Genomic DNA, 22,913 nt, shown 5'->3' with positions numbered 1-22,913 from the left:
CGACGTTAATTGGCAGTGTTCAACGTACCCATCTTAAGGTAATGCATCTATATTATGATCCAATTGGCATTGTTTATCTCAATTTATCAACTTTATAAATATATTCATGCAACGTGCTGTCTTATTTGCAGCAAGGGTTGCCATGGCAGGGAAGGTTATTTATTATACTCGAAACATAAATCAACTTTCTATAAAACAGCCCAATTCCCATGTTACTATGCCAGTTTGCAAAAGTCTAAAGCAATTGATTTGCCCCTCAGGGAAACTTAAAACCACAAATTATATTTTTTGGTTCTTATCTTGTTATAGAATCTGAAAAATTTTAATAAATTCTGAAAAATGACTGAATGCGCAGAATACTTTAAAGAAGGATTTATTGAGAGCATTAAAGGACAGTTTGAAGATCTCATTTCAGACTATACTAAAGCTTGTGTCCTTTATAAAACAGCTAATAAAGAATGGGAACAAGAAATGCGAAGACTTCGACAGGAAAAATCACAACTCCAGTAAAAATTAAACGACAATTCGACTTAGATTAATGATTGACGAATTAGAACTCAAATGTGTGGCAAATGACCACATTGACGATACCCTACAGAATACCCGGCGAGAGTTAGAAGATGCTAAAGCCATAGTGTTGGCGCAAACAAACTTTATTAACTCACTTGGAGACCTGCAAATGGTTTTTTGTCATTTTTATTTGGTCTAGTCTCAGTCAGAAAAATCTTCTGATAAGATTAAGAACGAGGAAATTACTTTTTTACGCACACAAAACGATTTACTCCGAAAAGAAGAGATTGTCCTGAAATCTAAATTGAGTGATCAAAGTACAACACTCCAGGAGACCAAAATCGAGGTAAATTAAACATTTCAACACACAGAATATTAAAATCAAACAAAAATTACGGGAATTGGAAACATGTAATAACCAACACATTCGAGAGTATAAAATAATGAAAGACACCGTCGAGGTTTGTTAATTTTCTATTAATTTTCTAGACATATTATAGTTCAATACAGGATTTACAAAACTCAAAAATCGTTATTTATAATTTATTTTTGTCCCTCTATGAAACTGCACACGAGTCAACTTCAAATGATCCACACCAATTAGACGACCTTTCAAGAGAGGAGCTTATAAACATTATTTTTCAACTGAGAACGCAAAAACATATGCAAGATAGAAAATTGTCAGCAAAATCTGTTCTTAGCGACGAGGAATGTGAGAATTTCTAGTTCATCCATTTATTAGGTCAACAATTCGACACTGGAATGAAGTCAGGGCCAAATGATGTACAAGATATAAAAATATTGTTCAATGTACGAAATGTTGATTTAAACCTTAAGGATTCTTTATCAAGGAGTTCCAGAGAGTCTTCCTTAGATTTGGAAGAAGTCAACTCTTTTAAGGCATGATGTGGCAATATTATATTTTAATAGTCAGAAGTAGCCAGAAATAAAGAACAAATTAAAAGTTTGAATCTGTATAATCGATAATTATAGAATATCAGCAGGAAGTCGATTATCTTAAAGAAAGAATTGACATACTGGAGGTTGTGTATTCCGTGAGGACAATTTGTAGGATGAAAAGGCTGTCCTAGAAAATTGTCAAACTCAATCAAACGACATTTTACAGGAGAATATTGAGTTACGGTCAAGAGCAGACAATCTGGCACTACTCAATAATAATCTAGAAAACGAATTAACATCTGTCCAATCAAATGTAGTACTATTCAATACAATTTAAAGATGGACATATTATTTCTTGAAAATGAGAATTTAAAGTTGGAGACCGTCTCAGAAAACACCATTCGAGAACTCAGGGAAGCAAAGGAAAAAATCAGAGAAACTGAGTTACTTTTAAATAATTCTGAAAAAGAAAAAATCACACTTGAAGGAATACTTGAGAATGATAAACAAAGTGCTTTGGAGACGGTTTAGCTTAATTTTATTTTTGAAATAGACAAAAATGTTTGAATCAGAGCTTAGTGAACTAAGAGAGCACATGAACGCGACAAATTTGCTGTTTAATGAAGCGGAAAAAGAAAATAATGTGCTTCAGTTAAAAATAAAAGAACTCGAAAACTTGTATAATTGTAACCAAGAGCAACTTGAACAAATAAAATCTATATTTAACGATTCAGTAGACGAAGCCACTAATTTAAAAGTAATTTATTTATTTCATAATTCAGGAAGACAATAAAAAACTTGTCGAGCAACTGGTAGATTTGGAGAAGTGTAGGCAAAATGGAGTAATAGTGAACAATTATTGATTTTCATAGAATGAGACATTTGAAACAGAGATTTTCCGATTGAAGGAAGAATTAAATGAATCATGCAGTCTGCTTACCAACACGGAAATTAAAAACAAAGAACTACAGTCGCAAATCGAAGAACTCGAGGACCAGCTGGAAGCAATAAAAGTCGATTTCGACGAAATCAAAGTCCCAAATTTATTCACTACAATTAAGGAAGACAAAGATTGGGTTACCAGAGAACTAAGCGAATCCACTGCCAAGAGAAACGAGCTATTAATTGAAAACAATGAATACAGAGAGAATGTATATTCTTTGGTGCATAAAATGCCAAAAGGAGTGCTACTATAAACAGAAAATCTCCAAACTCGATCAAATCATTCTAGATCTTACTCCCGATCAGCAAATCACCGAACAAACGGTGATTGAATGATTTAATTTTAATTTAATAGACTATGGCCACTCAACTTGATCCGAATGAAACAAGTTTGGAATATTCAACCGTTTGCGTGGCGCCGACATAATATTTAGTTACGAATGACGACGATAGAAGAGGATGAAGGGGAATATTATCAGAATGACAACTATAATCTGGCAGATAAAGGCAGTCTATGCTCAAAGTTACAAAATAGGGTGTTTCGATGTTCAAAATGATCGGTTAAAAGAGGAAATGAACTCTTTGAACAATCGAATAAGCACTCTTTTGAATGAATTAGAAACAAAAGAAAGTGAAAAGAACGATATTTCGAGGAGTTTTCATTCTGAAATTGAAAAGCTAAAAAGCAAAATTGCGGAAAACGACTCGTCTAACCAGATTCTTAATAACAAAGTCCAAGAACTAGAAAAGTTGTTAGAAGAATCTAAAAATTTGAAATATACTCCTCAAGAAAATGATTACATTATTAATGTAAATCTTATAATCATGATTTCAAAGAACGAGAAAGATATAAAAATACATCTTTTGTATACTGACAGTTCAAGTGAAGAAGACACCAGTCAGTCTAAAGTCTCCTCTATCATCAGTGATGAGGATAATGTAATCAATATTTATTTAATTTGTAAGGATAATAAAAAACTTTTGGACCTACGCGAATCTATAGAAAAACTAAAGCAAAATAATTCATATGAATTACAAGAAAAAGATAAAGATATCGAGGTCTGAAGATTAAACTTGACTATATAGAGGCTAAAAAATGAATTATCCCTTTCTCAAAGGACAGTTGTGGAAGATGCTCATAAACTCGCGGTTGTCAATGACGAATTGGCGTCAAAAGATGAGCACATGAAAGTTAAAAATTAACCTTATGAACTATTAAAACAGGAACTTGAAGGAAATTTACAAATTTTGAGTCAAAAACTTCAGGAATCTGAAGAGATCTGTGATTCTCTCAGAATGTCTCCATCTTATTACAAACAACAAATAAAAGAAAAAGACGTCAAAATTATTGTCATCACCTTGATAAAATTATATTAGGAAATGTCAAATGCTCCCTCAATGAAAAATTTTGAAGAGATTCAATACGAATTAGAACAGATAATTTCCAAATTGAATCAGAATTTGGAAACGAAGGACGATCTAATTCAAGTTACTGTTGATTAATAATCTATATTTTAGAATCTGGAAAATCGAATAAAACTGATCACTCAAAATTATAAAGAATCTGAAAATTATTTAAATGAAAAGTTACAGGACATCAAAGATAGTGCGGATAAAAAAGAAAAAGAATATAGCGTTGGAATCATTATTTTAGTTTATTATCTAGGAATTAGAGAATTGTTATAGAACTATCGTGAATGACTATGAAAATCTAAATGTTAATTATAACGATTTGCAAGAGAAAATGAGAAATTCCGATAATCTTCTAAAAGACAAAGACGATCGAATTGATGTTAACAAAACTCAATTTTATATATAGGAAATGATGAATATTCAATCTGACTTAGAAAATAATAAAAAAATGAAAAAGGAATTAAAAAAGACACTAAAGAAGATTGAAAGTGAATTGAATGTTAAAAATGAAGAAATTATGGTTATTAATGAAAATAATTTTAATAGAATTTGGAAAATGAACGCGTTTTGTACATCGAGAACACGAATAACATGAAAACAATTTTGCTTAAAGACATTGAAACTCTCAAGTCTGAAATAAACGTTTTGGAAGAAACTAATAGAGTATAAACAAATGATAAAAAATTCAGGAAATTGAAAGAGAACTTGCGTCAACTCGGGATGAGTTGTTTGAACTGAGAGGGTTGCATACAGAGTCGGAAAATAAGTTATCGAAATACGGAATTGATTTAGATATCAAGGAAAAGCTGAATGAGGTATATAATGAGTTTGAGTGTGTAAGGAACTAATTGAGAATTTGAAAACGATTGAAGCTGAAAAAATATACCAGACAAATTTGCAGGAAAAAATGTCCAGAGAAATAGGGGAAAAAGAAGAAATAATCAAAGTTTACATATAATTTTTTTAATCAGGCCTTGGAAAATGATTTTAATTTATTTAAAATGCACGCACAGAAAGATGAAGAATTCATCCTCGAGGACTTTTCCTTATTAGAGAATAAGTTGTATCTTGAAAGAGAAGAAACAAAAGTTAGTTTCACTTCTTATTTTACAGGAACTAAAAAATGAATTTGCAGAGCTACTCAAAGAATTGAAAGAATTGAAGTCTTTGAACCAAATCTTAGAAAAAAAAGAAAATGAATACACGTCTCAGATCAACGTTTTGATGGAAGAGCAGATAAAACTGCAAAAAGAGATCGACGAGTTAAATACGTCACTCAAAAATGAAAATCATAAAATTAAAGTTAAGTTTGTCAACAGTTTTAGAAATTCGAGGATGAAACGAAAATGTACGAAGCTGAGATAGAAAAACTTTCAGAAGTGAACGAACAGCTCCAATTACAATTACGAAATATTGAGATAGGACTGAAAAACAAAAGTGAAGAAAATGATGTTTTTTGTCAATGTCTCTTAAATTTTTAGAATTTAATGAATATATTACAGAATTACAAAATTCAAAACGAAGAATTAAATCAGGAAATCAAAAATGGAATCTCTCAAAATTTAGAAACGAATGAGGAGTTGTCAGAAGAGAGAAAAGTAAACCAGGTTTTTAATTTATTATTTATTCATGATAGACATTAAGAAATGAGTTGGAAGAATTGAGAACGGAGCTATGTAATTTTCAAGAAAGACCGTCTGTTGACATAATAGAAAAATATGAAATGGAATTGGAAAACTCAAATAAAAAATTAATAGTCAAAAAATTATATCAATTTTAGGATTTACGCAGCAGTTTTGACAGTATTTGTTTGGACATCACAGCTGTTAAAGAGTCCAAATCAGTTCTGGATAAAACTTTAGGAGAACGAGAAAATGACCTAAGTGATAAAAATCAACAGATCCTAGTTTACTAATAAACCTCTATCAAAAATAGGAATTAACTGCCATGGTTGATGCTTTGAAAGACTATAAACAAAATTATCTTGAAATTAATGACGAATTAAAGAAAATAATGCAAAATTTCCAATTGAAAGAAATGGAAAATGAGGTTTCTAATAACCAAATTTTATTTTAGAATTTAAAAATGGAAATTTCTGAACTTTCTAATTCCATTACGAAAAAAGATGAGTTGATAATAGTATTTATATAACCATAGTTAAATTTAGTTGTCGAAAAATGAATTAGAAGATTCTAATAACAACATTCAGTCACTCGTAATTTCAAATTCTCAGCTAAAAGAAGATTTGATAAAACTTAATGACGAATTGTCCGAAAAGGACCAAAATATTATTGTTGGATATATTCTTTACTGCATTTTAGACTATTTTGACGAAAGAAGATTCATTGCTGAGGGAAAAAGAACAGCTTGTATATTTTAACAATCGACTAGAAGACGATCTCGCGAATGTTCGAGTAGAAATGAATAAACTGAACACAAGTTTTGTAAAGGATGTCAAAATTATATTTGATACAACAGAAATGATTGATGAAGTAAGCATATTTGCAAGAAACTAATCTAAGCAGAATAAAACTGAAGATTCTAAAGATAAAACGATAAACTTTGAAAAAGATGGCCTCAAAGAATTAAACGATCAACTGATAGCGAGATTAAATGAAACAGAGATAAAGTTAGAAGAGAGATCCTCAGAAATCGACGTTAATAAACTTTTTCAAATGATAGAAAATACAAGAAATGTTAAACAACTGTAATCAAGAATGCAAAAAATTGAAAGAAAAGGAATACTCGCAAATAAAGCTTTTAGATGGATACAAAAATGAAACCCAAGTTCTAGTTTTTCAATTTTAATGTGAATAGATACTGCGATGTGAGCTTGAAAATATAAAGAATCAAATTGAAACTCTCAAAGAGTTCAATTTGTCGTCAGTGAAAATGATTGAAAACTATGAAATGAAATTGAAAAATAAGAATAAAAAAATAAAAGTTTACAATTATGATTAATTTAAAGGATTTACGTAAAAATTTTGATAGAATATGCATGGATATTTCTATGATGAAAGACGCAAACTCTTTGTTGGAAAAAACGCTGGAAGAGCAAGATAATGAACTTAATGATAAAAACAAAGAAGTTAGGGTAAACAAATATTGTACATGTCATTGTAGAATCTGAAAATAGAAGTATCCAACCTTATCTGTAAAATTTCGGAACATGAGAGCGATCCTAATACTCAGGTTTTTTGATTCAATATTCGAAAGAACCCTAATCTCAAATACTCTGAAGAAGATCTTAATACAAAGCTGAAACAATATTTGTCCGAAATTCAAGAAAAAGATAACTTAATTGATGTGAACCGATAAATCTAAGATTTAGACGTTTAAAAACAAATCAGAAGATAGTAACACTAAGTTACAGTCTTTATTAAATGAAACCAGTAAAATCAAAGAAAAATTGTTTAATGTAACATCTGAATTGGCTCGAAAGAGCGAGGAAATGACCGTTTGATATTTAATTCTGAATATTTCAGAGTTTGCGCATCGAAAGCGATATTCTAGACCAAGAAAATGCAAAATTAGTTTATTCAAGAGATGATCTGGAGACGCAACTTGTTAATATTCGTAAAGAAATCAAAATGAACATACCAAAATCAAATCTTCAAAGTTTACTGCTTAATGAGGATGTGAAAATAATATTAGACAACGATGATGTTTTTAAATTTCTAAAATTTATAGGAACGTTTGTCAATTTTACAAAAGGAGGTCGAAGATCTTAAAATTCAATTGAGTGATATGAATAAAGAATACAAAGACTTATCAAACAAACAAATCATGAAATGTAACGAATTGGATTTTATTGTTTGATTTGATATATTAAAAATTAGTTAAAAGACTATTCTCAACTCAAAATTGATTATGAAAAATTGTTTAGTGATAGACTTGAAAGTGAAAATAGGTTTGAAAAAAAATCAGTTTCTATGTTACAAAATGTGAAGAACTGGTTGGTTTAATAAGATCTTAAAAGTTTTAGAAACAAGAAATTCATAGACTGAAGAAAATGCTAGGACTAGAACCTGTCGTTAAGAGAAATACGGTTTTTGGTGATTTATGAACGTAAAGGATATCTCAATTACAGATAAAATATTAGAGCAATCTAAACAGTTTTTACAAGGAAGGGAAAAACATGTTTTAGTGTATTGAAATAATTTTCATAGGACTCTATTAAATCAGGAAAGTCAGTTGAGGTTAAAAAAATCATTTATATTATAGAAATGGAATACAACTGATGAACCAGGCACTTTTAAAGTAATCAACACACCTTCTGAGGCAAAATGCTATGGTGAGTATTATTTTAGGCGTATTTATAGAAACAGATATCAAAGTGATTTTTGATTCTCTCGATGTAAAAAAAGTTTTTTTAATTTGATTAGGACTCTCGGTCGATTGGGGATTCATCGACATGCAAAAAAAATTTTAAACTTAGTGAGAGAAGAACAAACGGTAAGTATTATTATTTAATATTTCAATAGAACCTGATGTGAAAGTGATTTTGGATTCTCTCGATGTAAAAAATGTGTTTTATAATTTATTTAGGACTCTCGGACTATCGAAGATTTATCAACACGCAAACAAACTTTTAAACCTAATGAGATAAAAAGGAACGGTGAGGATTAATATTTGATATTTCAATAGAACCTGATGTCAAAGTGATTTTTGATTCTTTCGATGTAAAAAATGTGTTTTATAATTTATTTAGGACTCTCGGACTATCGAAGATTTATCAACATGCAAACAAACTTTTAAACCTAGTGAGATAAAAAGGAACGGTGAGGACTAATATTTGATATTTCAATAGAACCTGATGTCAAAGTGATTTTTGATTCTTTCCATGTAAAAAATGTGTTTTATAATTTATTTAGGACTCTCGGACTATCGAAGATTTATCAACATGCAAACAAACTTTTAAACCTAATGAGATAAAAAGGAACGGTGAGGATTATATTATATTTCAATAGAACCTGATGTCAAAGTGATTTTTGATTCTTTCGATGTATAAAAACGTGTGTTATAATTTATTTAGGACTCTCGGACTATCGAAGATTTATCAACACGCAAACAAACTTTTAAACCTAGTGTGATAAAAAGGAACGGTGAGGATTAATATTTGATATTTCAATAGAACCTATCTCAAAGTGATTTTTGATTCTTTCGATGTAAAAAATGTGCTTTATAATTTATTTAGGACTCTCGGACTATCGAAGATTTATCAACATGCAAACAAACTTTTAAACCTAGTGAGATAAAAAGGAACGGTGAGGATTAATATTTGATATTTCAATAGAACCTGATGTCAAAGTGATTTTTGATTCTTTCGATGTATAAAAACGTGTGTTATAATTTATTCAGGACTCTCGGACTATCGAAGATTATCAACACGCAAACAAACTTTTAAACCTAGTGTGATAAAAAGGAACGGTGAGGATTAATTTTGATATTTCATAGAACCTGATGTCAAATGATTTTTGATTCTTTCGATGTAAAAAGTGCTTTATAATTTATTTAGGACTCTCGGACTATCGAAGATTTATCAACACGCAAACAAACTTTTAAACCTAATGAGATAAAAAGGAACGGTGAGGATTAATATTTGATATTTCAATAGAACCTGATGTCAAAGTGATTTTTGATTCTTTCGATGTAAAAAATGTGTTTTATAATTTATTTAGGACTCTCGGACTATCGAAGATTTATCAACATGCAAACAAACTTTTAAACCTAGTGAGATAAAAAGGAACGGTGAGGACTAATATTTGATATTTCAATAGAACCTGATGTCAAAGTGATTTTTGATTCTTTCCATGTAAAAAATGTGTTTTATAATTTATTTAGGACTCTCGGACTATCGAAGATTTATCAACATGCAAACAAACTTTTAAACCTAATGAGATAAAAAGGAACGGTGAGGATTAATATTTGATATTTCAATAGAACCTGATGTCAAAGTGATTTTTGATTCTTTCGATGTATAAAAACGTGTGTTATAATTTATTTAGGACTCTCGGACTATCGAAGATTTATCAACACGCAAACAAACTTTTAAACCTAGTGTGATAAAAAGGAACGGTGAGGATTAATATTTGATATTTCAATAGAACCTGATGTCAAAGTGATTTTTGATTCTTTCGATGTAAAAAATGTGCTTTATAATTTATTTAGGACTCTCGGACTATCGAAGATTTATCAACACGCAAACAAACTTTTAAACCTAGTGAGATAAAAAGGAACGGTGAGGATTAATATTTGATATTTCAATAGAACCTGATGTCAAAGTGATTTTTGATTCTTTCGATGTAAAAAATGTGTTTTATAATTTATTTAGGACTCTCGGACTATCGAAGATTTATCAACACGCAAACAAACTTTTAAACCTAGTGTGATAAAAAGGAACGGTGAGGATTAATATTTGATATTTCAATAGAACCTGATGTCAAAGTGATTTTTGATTCTTTCGATGTAAAAAATGTGCTTTATAATTTATTTAGGACTCTCGGACTATCGAAGATTTATCAACATGCAAACAAACTTTTAAACCTAGTGAGATAAAAAGGAACGGTGAGGATTAATATTTGATATTTCAATAGAACCTGATGTCAAAGTGATTTTTGATTCTTTCGATGTAAAAAATGTGTTTAATAATTTATTTAGGACTCTCGGACTATCGAAGATTTATCAACACGCAAACAAACTTTTAAACCTAGTGAGATAAAAAGGAACGGTGAGGATTAATATTTGATATTTCAATAGAACCTGATGTCAAAGTGATTTTTGATTCTTTCGATGTAAAAAATGTGTTTAATAATTTATTTAGGACTCTCGGACTATCGAAGATTTATCAACACGCAAACAAACTTTTAAACCTAGCGAGATAAAAAGGAACGGTGAGGATTAATATTTGATATTTCAATAGAACCTGATGTCAAAGTGATTTTTGATTCTTTCGATGTATAAAAACGTGTGTTATAATTTATTTAGGACTCTCGGACGATTGAAGATTTATCAACACGCAAACAAACTTTTAAACCTAGTGAGATAAAAAGGAACGGTAAGGATCAATTTTTGATATTTTAATAGAACCTGATGTCAAAGTGATTTTTGATTCTTTCTATGTATAAAAACGTGTGTTATAATTTATTTAGGACTCTCGGACGATTGAAGATTTATCAACACGCAAGCAAACATTTAAACCTAGTGAGATAAGAAGAAACGGTAAACATCACTATTTAATATTTCAATAGAACGTGATGTCAAAGTGATTTTTGATTCTTTCGATGTTTAAATATTTTTCTGATTTGATTAGGACTCTCGGACGATTGAAGATTCATCCACATGCAAAAAAATATTTAAACCTAGTGAGATAAGAAGAAACGGTAAACATCACTATTTGATATTTCCATAGAACGTGATGTCAAAGTGATTTTTGATTCTTTCGATGTTTAAATATTTTTTCTGATTTGATTAGGACTCTCGGACGATTCAAGATTCATCGACATGCAAACAAACTTTTAAACCTAGTGAGATAATAAGAAACGGTAAACATCACTATTTGATATTTCAATAGAACGTGATGTCAATGTGATTTTTGATTCTTTAGAAGTTTAAACGCTTTTATGAGTTGTTTTAGAAACATCGAATGCCATATGATTCCCAAGTTTTTGTTACATCTTCTGAGATGATTCCTTGCGGTATATTTTAGTATTGAATTTTTTAATAGAACCTGATATCAAAATAATTATTGATTCAGTCGATGTTTGAAGTTTTTTTAATTTTTTTAGAAATCAAAGATAAATGATGAATCTCTATATTCCACTGTTTATTCGCCAGAATATGAAGTTATTTCGATTTCGTCTGAAAATATAAGTTGTGGTTGTTTTTAGGCTAATTATTTCCACAGGACCGGATATTAAATTGGTTTTGGATACTTCACAGGTTTGTAAAGAAATTTCAATTTTAGGATACATCCTCTATATCTTCAAATGTTAAACCTCAGGTCGATTCATTAGATTCTGTTATCTCTAGGATATTTTTCAGAGTTCAGTTACTTACGACAAAAAATTTTGTCAAAAAAATGATAATGAAATGGAAAATTTGGTCGAATTCAGATACGAATTATTAGAAATTAATCGAAAAAACATATCGACTTATCGTAAATTCATTAGAATTGGTTTAGTTACTAAGAATCATATGTTTCCGATTTATTCGCTAAGGAAGATCCTGAGTGCTCGTACTCAGATACTACAATTCAATCCACAATAATTGACCAATCTATTGAAAATGATTTTAAATTAAAAGAGGGAGCTAGCATCGTGGAATCGCGGTCTTCTCGATGTTCGACATCTACTGATAATTTGTCTACTACGATAACAGACGGATCATCAAGTTCGACAGTGGAAGCTTCATTTTCTAGTTAGACACATTCAAAGACGTATTATTTTTATAATTTAATTTATAGCTTTTAATGTCTTATTGTCTCTTTATGATTATGGATTTAATTAATTTAATAAAATTTATTCTATCGTTTTGCATCTTTTTAAGGCGATGAACATTGCATCGAAATTTTTGAGACATTTTAATCATCAATTTTTTATGTAGGTGTGTAAAATCAAGTTTTCTAAAGTTTATTTTAAACAATTTCCCTTAAACATCTTTAAAAATTTTAAGGTGAAAATATTCACTTTGAAAAAATGATACAAATTGCAGACTAATGAAACAAGCACTTTTTGTTTTACTTTTGGAGTCTTCTGGATACGATATAATAAAAAATTTTAAATATGCGGTCAAGATAACTTGTTATCTGATTTAAGTATATTATTAGGACTTTGCGATGTCATTTGCAAAACTAGGTCAAGTTTCCTCATCAGCTTTCTTCATTCTCTTCTATTCCAGCATCTATGATTGAAAAGTTTGCTCGATGTTGGATTGCGGCCGTCGTGGGTTCGAATTAAAGGAGACTATTTTCCGCTGCCTTTATATGAGAAAAATTCCAAAGCATTAACATTCATCTACTCCACTTAACATTAAGGACAATATCTTACTTTTTACAGTAAACAATTTTTTGTATTTTACTATTATATACTTCAAAACATGATTTGTCCAAAAAATGACATTCTTTCATTTCTCATAGAAGACGTTAAAATTTTTTTTCGAAATTAACCATCTGGATTTAATATTTTTGACGTCAAAAGAAATTAATTTTGTGACCCAAATGCATTCAGTATCCAACCAATTGTTTTAGGAGATCCGTCAACAATACATTTGGTTTTGGCAATTTCAGAAAGACATAACATACATTGATGGTTTATTTCACGAGTGTACATTGATGGTCATTTCAGAGGGACGACTCGGTCCAATTTTTCGTATTGTGATGCCGTTCTTTGAAATTTTTTTGTGCAAAATTTTACAGTCAATCTCGAAATTTTTTCCATTCTCGATATCCCTTTAATTATTTTCCCGGGAAAATAATATCCAATTAAAGCCCTTTTTGTAAAATCCGAATAAATTTAATTTTTAAACAATCGCTTTTCTGTCAATAATAGTTTTGAATAAGCCGATTTAATGATTCCGCCGATTCCTCATATTCCTCAAGTTCCATCTCGACAAACTGAGATATCTTCCGAGTGTCTATAGTACGAAGTGTCTCACGTAATGCCTCAAGCATATATCTGGGACATGTACTACACTCCATGGAGGTCAGAACAGCACACTCAGATACACCTAATGTCTGACAAGACTCCTCAATCTCTCCATCGATTCCAACTCGTTCATCAAAAAAATGAGGCAAACAACTAGTTTTCAGTTTATCCTTCACTATTTCAACAGTACTATACGTTTTTGGACAAAACACGGTTACCATCGATTGGCACATGTCACTTCCCTACAGGCCAGCTCCATGAGATCCTTGTAACTCGAAATCGAAGGGACACATGCTTTCCTAAAATCTGGAGAAAATATTAACTTGAATAATCTTCCTTGAGGGACCCCCCTTAGAATCGACTGGTGGAAGAAAACAGAGTCATCTTCGTCGGTCAGACAGTTGAATGGGAGAAGAGACGTTGTTAGAGAGTTCCCGCAATCCAAAAGGGAGTCATATAACGAGAGTCCTCTCCTCATTGGAAAAGGAAGACAAATCCCCAAACTTCCTACCTGAAATATGCCAACAAGAAGACCAATCGTCCATTAGCAGTCATTTGTTGTGTTAGTTCTGATAGAGAAGTCGAAGGTTTAACAATCCGAAGACAAGAAGTGCTCGTGTCGATGGCACAAGCAAGAATGGCTGACCTCTCCAAGTCAGCCTGGGAGGGTGGAGACCCATAAAATCACTTTAATCCATGGAAAACTGACTGGTCTGGAGTCCTTCCCCCAAATATCTGATTCAAGGGACAAGGGGATGATGGAAAGGCGGGAATACGACTCGAGTGAACCAAGGGAGAGAAACTGACTTAGTACAGTCCACTTGTGTTCCTAAATTAATTTAATCTTAATTTGTGCCTGGAGGAGAGGAGTATACATTAAACAGGACACTTTTCCGTGGTTATCCATTAGCTCTTCCACTGCCCAAGTACTCGTCGGACTCAAATCTCCAACTGCACAGAAACCCTGATCTCCAAACACCACCAGTCTACCTGAAAGTAGTCACAGTCTTCTAAATTGAGTCTAATTTTGTCCAGGGCTAATTCTTTTGCATTTTCGTTAAGAAAAATTTTTCTTGAGTACATTTCTTGTTCCAAACAATTTATTTCTGAGTTTTTTGAAGGAGGAACAAGTCCTACGATTTTATTTTTTGGCCTAAGGTTGATAATCGGTGACATACCACAGACAGTCGGGAGGTTCGATTTCGGAAAAGCAAAAATTTTGAATCTCATTTTTTGTATTTAAATCGTCGATTGACACAAATCGTGGCAGTAATTGGTCCTTGGAGCGTCGCCACGTACAAGAAGGGTCAATGTCCTCAGCATTGGAATGAGATGATTGCTTTTTATGAGAAATAAGGTAAACTTGTATTTTCCATATATATGAAAAGATTTGATTGCTGTAATTCCCACATCCTATCGAAACTATTTCACGAGACATTTTTTAATTGAAATTATATTAATCAGAAATTGAAATTATTTTAATCAGAAATTGAAATTATTGTAATCAGAAATTGAAATTATTTTGAAATTACATAACCTCAATTAATTTTATTTATTTTTTAAATTGTTTTTTTTTGTTGAAAACCTTGTGTTTACGCATAAAGGACCCGATTTATTCGTATCTCTATTTGTAGAATAACTTGGGCTTTTCTAATTTCTAAAGTCATGTATGATTCGATCGTCGTAGAATTGTGTAGCCTACGATAACTTATTAAAAGTAACTCTACACTTCTAGTAACAGTAAAGGAATAAACAATGATTAACTTAATTTTCTGAGTTTCTTCTTCGGTGATCCTTGTGTAATGATTCATCAATCGTGGTACAAAGCTCTGTTATTTGAAAGGATATACAACCATTATATTCCTCAAATATCGCAATCTAATTTGACCGTTGTTCTAACTCTCTGATATGCAATTGGGTACATTTTATTATACTCAATCTTTCCGGAACTTTTGTGCGCCTTGTAACTAAGTGATTTTTAAAAAGATATTGTTTTTATTCGACTTTTATTTGCCTATTTTGTGCGATTATTTGCACTCAGTAAAGTAATTAGAGATATCACTTAGTTCGTTTATTTATTTGATAAATTATGTTTCTCTTTTGTTTGACGTATCCCTCCCAATTTATTTTTACGTGCTTAGCTATACAATCAGCTGAAACAACTTACGGATGACAACAAGTACTTGATATATTCAATGACAAACAATCAAACAGAGGTACGTAAATAGACTACAAAAAGCACTCAACGATATTGACACGACGATCCCCGCAAATACGATTTAGGATGCAGTGATCTGGTCAATAAAGTGGACAGCTCTAAATGTCGTTGGATCCACTCAAAACAACACAGACTCACGATAACGAGATATGCCTACTCTCTGAAAAGCAGAAAGACCTGAGGCTAATAATACAAAACTCCAGTAACTCTTAAACGATAGGAAGCTTTGAAAATTTTGCAACCAGATATTATTATAGACTTTCGTGGTTTCATGGATCATGAAAAAGCTTGTGCAGCACAGAAAACAATAAGAATAATCAGTTTGGTACATTTCTTTTTGTCTTGGACGACATCCCGTAAAATCGTCTCCATCCTTTAAGTTTTTGCACAAAGTTTGAAAGTCTCTGTCCAGTGTAACCGGGAGGTCAGTTATAAAATAGTCATTTATAGCGTGTTTGCTGTGCCTCAAAATTCATCCTTAAAATGTATCGGAATAGCCTCCACTTGCATGGTGTAATTTCGAGAAAAATTGGTTTGCTTGGGTGAGCCTCGAATGCTATTTGGAGGTTAGAGTAGGGCGAAGTTGGTCTCGATGGAACGAGTCTAGATTGAGATTATCCGTATCAGAAAAAAACGAAGTACGTCACCACTCCCCAAGAAAACGTAATAAATCTTAAATAAGGTGAGCTAATTAAAACATTTTTGAATTTCTTTGACCTGAACAATAGTTTTACTGTTTTAGTATGCGCCAGTAATACTATGCGAACAAGAGATTTATGAATTAGCTAATGGTTTCACGAGACGCTCGGCCAGCCTCGCACACAGCAAAGCCATTTCCACGGATCACGGCGATCGACAGACGTTTAAAGAGCCAGGATAGCTCTCTGAAATCGTGTCTTTTTCTTGATATCCGTCGACCAAGGGAGCGAAGGAAGCGGTTTTCATTTTATACTTATAGAATCTAAATGCTCGAAAATATGAAGAATAAAATGGCAAATAATATTGAGTCAGCTGAAAAACAAGATGACAGAAAGACCAGCTCGGAAGTATGCCTGGAAATTACGAAAGGAAAAAATTTCTAAATTAAGAATTTTTATTAAAACTCAATGTTAAATATATTTTTTTAATTTTTTACGGTAATGAATTCCTATTTTGATAAAAATGATAGTTCTCAAATTATTGAAAAAGAAAATCTTGAATTGACAACTGAAATAAAAATAAAAGAAAATAATGTAAACTTGTCTCTCATAGATGCCAATGTTCCTGAACAAATTATAAATCAAGAACCAACTTCTAATCTTGAACAAAATTTTTACGATTACTTTCCCGAATTTCAATCTCTTTTAATAAGAAAAATGAATCTTTACAAAATCGAATTTGAAATTGAGCCTTATTTGTCAGTGCCTCTCATTACCCCTAAATACGTGTCTAAAATTATCAGAAATGATTTTGGAGATGTATTTCTTAACTACAGCATCTTCGATTGTCGCTCAGAAGAGGAGTATGAAATGGGGCACGTTGTTGGTGCAAGTTTAATGTCAGAACGTGCAGCAAGAAAGAAATTCACATTAGCTGGAAGCAATTCTATTTTTATTTTTTATTGTGAATTTTCATCGAAAAGATGCAAACAAATTATTTCAATCATTCAAAAATTTAACACAAAAGGGATTCGGGAAGGAAAATCTTTATTATATCCCAATTTGGCAATTATAGACGGAGGATATTGTAATTTCTACAAACAATATCCCCACTACTGTGATCCAAGAGGATATCTTACTGAGCAAGAAGCCTACAGAAACTATTTAATGAAAAACAAATTTTAATAAACAATATATGAAAATTTAACTTTTTTAAATAATAATATTTTGGTATTAAACGTTCGATGATGCTCACCTAAGTCCGTTTTAAGTAGGACTGCGCCTATTTTAGGATCTCCTACTGTAAGGATTTCAATACTTACAGTAAACTTAAATGAAGCATGGGACGAAATATCAGAAAACCTAAAAACAACAGAAAAGTAATGCAGTCTACTTTGATGGTGGTAAAAGGCTTATAAAAAGTATTTCATAGAATTTCATAAAATCGAAATTTAATCGACATGAGTATTCGTCTGTTTGGTACTCCGTCTTTTGCTCTGCTTAGCATCCTTTTTGGCCGGGATTGCCTGCGAGTTGACAACTGATAATCAACAGATTTCATTGCGATCGTATCCTGCCGACAGTGAATCCCCTCTTTCTGCAAATGTGACTCAATGGCCATTTCGTCGCATCCCTCGACGCTCACAGTATTCCACAACTGCATTATCTCTAACATTCCGACCCCCCACAATACCCTCAGACACCGTAACTCGAAACTTTTTGCTTCCTCGGTAAAATAAGGAGACATCTTTGTCAGGACGGGGGATCTGAATGATCACTTCAGTCATATTCTGCATATACACACCAAATCTACCTCAATCACGCGATCGGGGTCCTTCATTGACTCCCTCAGTTCTGAGAGCAATATCCCTTCCAATCCCATTTCTGCGTGCTGTTTGATTTGTTTGAACAAGTCCGTGGCCTTGTTTATGTTGTAAGACGGAACGTAGCTGATTTGGTTGTATTCTCCGATCTCGACTTTGGCGTTGGCAGGAAGGGCCTCGTGGAGTAGCCAGTCGCGGTCTCGTTCTTCCAAATCACATTCGAGCCTTTCGAGGATCTCATCGAGAGTAAAGTCATCTCGGTGTCCCTCTTTGTATCGTTCCTTTATTTTTTTAATTTTTTACGGTAATGAATTCCTATTTTGATAAAAATGATAGTTCTCAAATTATTGAAAAAGAAAATCTTGAATTGACAACTGAAATAAAAATAAAAGAAAATAATGTAAACTTGTCTCTCATAGATGCCAATGTTCCTGAACAAATTATAAATCAAGAACCAACTTCTAATCTTGAACAAAATTTTTACGATTACTTTCCCGAATTTCAATCTCTTTTAATAAGAAAAATGAATCTTTACAAAATCGAATTTGAAATTGAGCCTTATTTGTCAGTGCCTCTCATTACCCCTAAATACGTGTCTAAAATTATCAGAAATGATTTTGGAGATGTATTTCTTAACTACAGCATCTTCGATTGTCGCTCAGAAGAGGAGTATGAAATGGGGCACGTTGTTGGTGCAAGTTTAATGTCAGAACGTGCAGCAAGAAAGAAATTCACATTAGCTGGAAGCAATTCTATTTTTATTTTTTATTGTGAATTTTCATCGAAAAGATGCAAACAAATTATTTCAATCATTCAAAAATTTAACACAAAAGGGATTCGGGAAGGAAAATCTTTATTATATCCCAATTTGGCAATTATAGACGGAGGATATTGTAATTTCTACAAACAATATCCCCACTACTGTGATCCAAGAGGATATCTTACTGAGCAAAAAGCCTACAGAAACTATTTAATGAAAAACAAATTTTAATAAACAATATATGAAAATTTAACTTTTTTAAATAATAATATTTTGGTATTAAACGTTCGATGATGCTCACCTAAGTCCGTTTTAAGTAGGACTGCGCCTATTTTAGGATCTCCTACTGTAAGGATTTCAATACTTACAGTAAACTTAAATGAAGCATGGGACGAAATATCAGAAAACCTAAAAACAACAGAAAAGTAATGCAGTCTACTTTGATGGTGGTAAAAGGCTTATAAAAAGTATTTCATAGAATTTCATAAAATCGAAATTTAATCGACATGAGTATTCGTCTGTTTGGTACTCCGTCTTTTGCTCTGCTTAGCATCCTTTTTGGCCGGGATTGCCTGCGAGTTGACAACTGATAATCAACAGATTTCATTGCGATCGTATCCTGCCGACAGTGAATCCCCTCTTTCTGCAAATGTGACTCAATGGCCATTTCGTCGCATCCCTCGACGCTCACAGTATTCCACAACTGCATTATCTCTAACATTCCGACCCCCCACAATACCCTCAGACACCGTAACTCGAAACTTTTTGCTTCCTCGGTAAAATAAGGAGACATCTTTGTCAGGACGGGGGATCTGAATGATCACTTCAGTCATATTCTGCATATACACACCAAATCTACCTCAATCACGCGATCGGGGTCCTTCATTGACTCCCTCAGTTCTGAGAGCAATATCCCTTCCAATCCCATTTCTGCGTGCTGTTTGATTTGTTTGAACAAGTCCGTGGCCTTGTTTATGTTGTAAGACGGAACGTAGCTGATTTGGTTGTATTCTCCGATCTCGACTTTGGCGTTGGCAGGAAGGGCCTCGTGGAGTAGCCAGTCGCGGTCTCGTTCTTCCAAATCACATTCGAGCCTTTCGAGGATCTCATCGAGAGTAAAGTCATCTCGGTGCCCCTCTTTGTATCGTTCCTTCATTTTTTTAATTTGATTATTACTTTTAAATACATGACAATTCGGGCTAATGTTGAAAAACGCTGTTTTTGGCTTATTTTTGGCTTTGCTGTTGCAAATGAAAAGCGTTCTTGTCCAATTAGTTAATTAAATAAACTATTTCGGGCTTCTTTATTCACCTGGGGAGGGGGAACATCGTTAGAAAAGGATTTTGCCTTTTCAAGAAATTTTAAGTGCTGTTTGTATAAATCCGAAGACATTGAAAACTTGTACAACCAGCACTTGAATTTGTAATAAATTTGCTAGTTTATTTGGGGATTTCAAAAAGTTGGAAAATAGAAGAATAAAAAATTTTTTTAAGTTTTTTAACAAAGTAATCAAAAATATTTGTCCCCTAAAGATATCGTCGTCTCAAGACGAAGTCAAGATCCTCTTTGTCTTTAAGATGTTTCTCAGAGTTTTTGAAGTCCTCATTAAGGCAATCGTCCTTTGTAGACCGCTGAGTATTTAATACAGAATGGTCCTCCATGGCCGGGGGCATCCATGACATATTGAAATTAAGTTATCTTTTATTTAAAAAGTTATAATATTTTATTACTATTTTTAAATATATAAATTCGATGTTAGGATTTAATTTTCCTCGTGCCTCATCCCTGGCTATTACTATTCATTCTCAAATCCGATCGGCATCAAAACTAATAAAACATAAAAAAGACACAAATTTAAGAAAACGGAATTCAGACAAAGACATATTTGCGCAAAATGTAAAAAACCAAACAACCAACTACGAATTGAGTGCTCTCCACAAGTACAAAAATGCTGCTTTTGAGAACAGTAAGAATAGTCAATAACCCCACAAAGACGACAACCTCGTGGAGTATTGGGACAAATTATACCACGAATACGTGAATAGAACTCACATAAAGGTCCCCTTCAACAACTGGGACAACTTAATGTGTCAAATTCACGAGGGAAAATTGCCAGTCTTCCCAATTGACAACGAGGATTATGATCGTGGAGAGAAGACAGTCGACTTTAAGGACCACATCTTCCTCAAAAGACAATTTAAGGATTCGACTGATAAGAAGGAAGTCGACAATTTTATATCTCTTCTCTGTCTTGCTCTTTCCCACAATCCTCACTTGACGTTGCAGGAGAAGAAGGAGCATGTCAGTTGGTTTATCGAATATTTTAAGAAAAATAACTCACATTTTGCATAATTAATACTTTTCTAATTGTAACAGGCATAGAAAATAGTAGCAATTTAACTTTTTTGTCGGTAGGATACTTTACAGCTATTACAGTCAATTAACTTAGACGTTGGCGTATTTCAGGGAGTTGATATTCTAATTTTATTGAGGCAACTATTTTATTAGTGCTACCAGTAACCCAGTGGCAATCATTGAATAGGATGCTATTTCACAAAGAAATCTTGAACTGTATACTCCGAGAATATCTAAAAAATACACGAAACACTTTCTCTCTATTTCTTCAATCGTTTATATTTTATAGCGCCAAGTCTACACATCTTTGGGAAATAAAAATTGTCAGCTGTATTCATTTTCCAATACTCTCTAACCACAGGGAAAATGAATCATATGGTAAATATGCTTCGTTATTATCGCATTCGGAACACATTTTCATGAAGAAGTTAACTGGAGGTAGTTGAAATGCAGTCAGATTTACAACTTATCGCGATATTTACTTCAAGTGAGCTACTTGATTTTTGGAGTCGAATTTTACAATGGAATATCCAAACTCGGAAAATACATCAGTATTTGGATCAACGTATGCATGTGAAACGTGAAATTTATGAGACTATTGCAAAATCATTTAAAGAATTATGAAACATTAAAAAAGTTTTTTAACTGAATGGTTCATAAAATTTAGGAAGACAATATATGAATATACTTCGAGGAATCCTGAGAAGACAAAATATGTGGGTTCACTCGTTGAGGACTCAAAAAACAGCATATAAGTTTTAATAATTGGTTCTAATAATAATATCAAACTATTCAAATAATGCAACTTAGGTAGGCAAACTAATGTCGGTGTCTTTACTTTGAGACTTTTAGTGTTCAAAAATGTTCCTCTTTAAACTTAATCAACAAATTGGAAGACCAGATGCAATCTCATTGAGAAACCTGGCCATTCAGAGGTAATCATTGATTAATTAATTATTTTTTATTAGTTAAATTATTAAATACATTTGTTTGTTTGTTTGGTTGTTGTATTCGATTATAAATGGAAGCACAAGTGGATTGTATTGCACGTGAAGTTAACGACAACCCCAGAACATATTCCGACTTTCTTACTTGTCTCAAAAACGCAAGTAACACACTCGATCGAAGGCATATTCGGGAAGCATATTATTGCAAATACCTTCTGTCTGACCGTAAATACCTCGTTAATCTAATCACCCTAGAAGCATGGCTGGAATGGATAAACGATGAACTGGACACACCACAACCAGATCTTGACTATCTCCTTCCTTTGTTGAACACGGCAGCCCGTTCATTAAATAGTTTTATTAAACTTTCCTATATTTTAATAGGTCTAGAAATCTGGAATATTTACGTTGATTTTATACTGGCAACTAAACTGCCCCACGACGAAGTAAAACGTGTTATCGACAGTGCACTACGCAGCTGCGGACATCATGTGGTGGGGTCACACAGTTTGTGGCAGAAGGCACGCCAAATAGAGATTGGGACTGTTTAATTAGTTCCCTCACTAGCTAGGACGTTTATAGGGCGACAGGAGTAGACTAAATGAGTTGTTTTTGGGAGAGATTGGAGTTCCTACCGCAGGTTTTTTAGTCGTGTTCATTCCTTAGAACTGGAGGATGTCTGGATTGAATATTGCCAGTGGATTGTCGAGTCTCCTCCGTCCAGTGCCCTGAATAAAGTCGCCGACTCGAGACGTCTTTTAAA

General features: G+C 32.5%; 1 protein-coding gene and 3 long non-coding RNA genes across 4 annotated transcripts; all 4 read left to right on the top strand.

Moving 5' to 3' along the window:
* Positions 1 to 2,489: 2,489 nt before the first annotated feature.
* Positions 2,490 to 2,754, top strand: LOC115227382. The gene is made up of 3 exons (XR_003883110.1): positions 2,490 to 2,561; positions 2,593 to 2,676; positions 2,708 to 2,754. It is a non-coding gene; the product is annotated as an uncharacterized LOC115227382 (long non-coding RNA).
* A 978-nt stretch (positions 2,755 to 3,732) lies between these two features.
* Positions 3,733 to 4,434, top strand: LOC115227344 (major antigen-like). The gene is made up of 4 exons (XM_029798212.1): positions 3,733 to 3,840; positions 3,871 to 3,987; positions 4,019 to 4,144; positions 4,312 to 4,434. Exons 1-4 carry the CDS (start codon positions 3,733 to 3,735, stop codon positions 4,432 to 4,434), a joined length of 474 nt encoding a protein of 157 aa, XP_029654072.1.
* A 4,300-nt stretch (positions 4,435 to 8,734) lies between these two features.
* Positions 8,735 to 9,145, top strand: LOC115227381. The gene is made up of 4 exons (XR_003883109.2): positions 8,735 to 8,770; positions 8,801 to 8,870; positions 9,062 to 9,096; positions 9,127 to 9,145. It is a non-coding gene; the product is annotated as an uncharacterized LOC115227381 (long non-coding RNA).
* A 13,081-nt stretch (positions 9,146 to 22,226) lies between these two features.
* LOC115227378 lies at positions 22,227 to 22,663 on the top strand. The gene is made up of 3 exons (XR_003883107.1): positions 22,227 to 22,375; positions 22,406 to 22,504; positions 22,535 to 22,663. It is a non-coding gene; the product is annotated as an uncharacterized LOC115227378 (long non-coding RNA).
* The last annotated feature ends 250 nt before the right edge of the window (positions 22,664 to 22,913 follow it).

Source organism: Octopus sinensis, unplaced genomic scaffold (genome assembly GCF_006345805.1).
Source record: "Octopus sinensis unplaced genomic scaffold, ASM634580v1 Contig02842, whole genome shotgun sequence".
Classification (NCBI taxonomy): domain Eukaryota; kingdom Metazoa; phylum Mollusca; class Cephalopoda; order Octopoda; family Octopodidae; genus Octopus; species Octopus sinensis.
The sequence above is the reverse complement of the archived record's forward strand: the minus strand, read 5'-3'. Positions and strand labels throughout refer to the sequence as shown.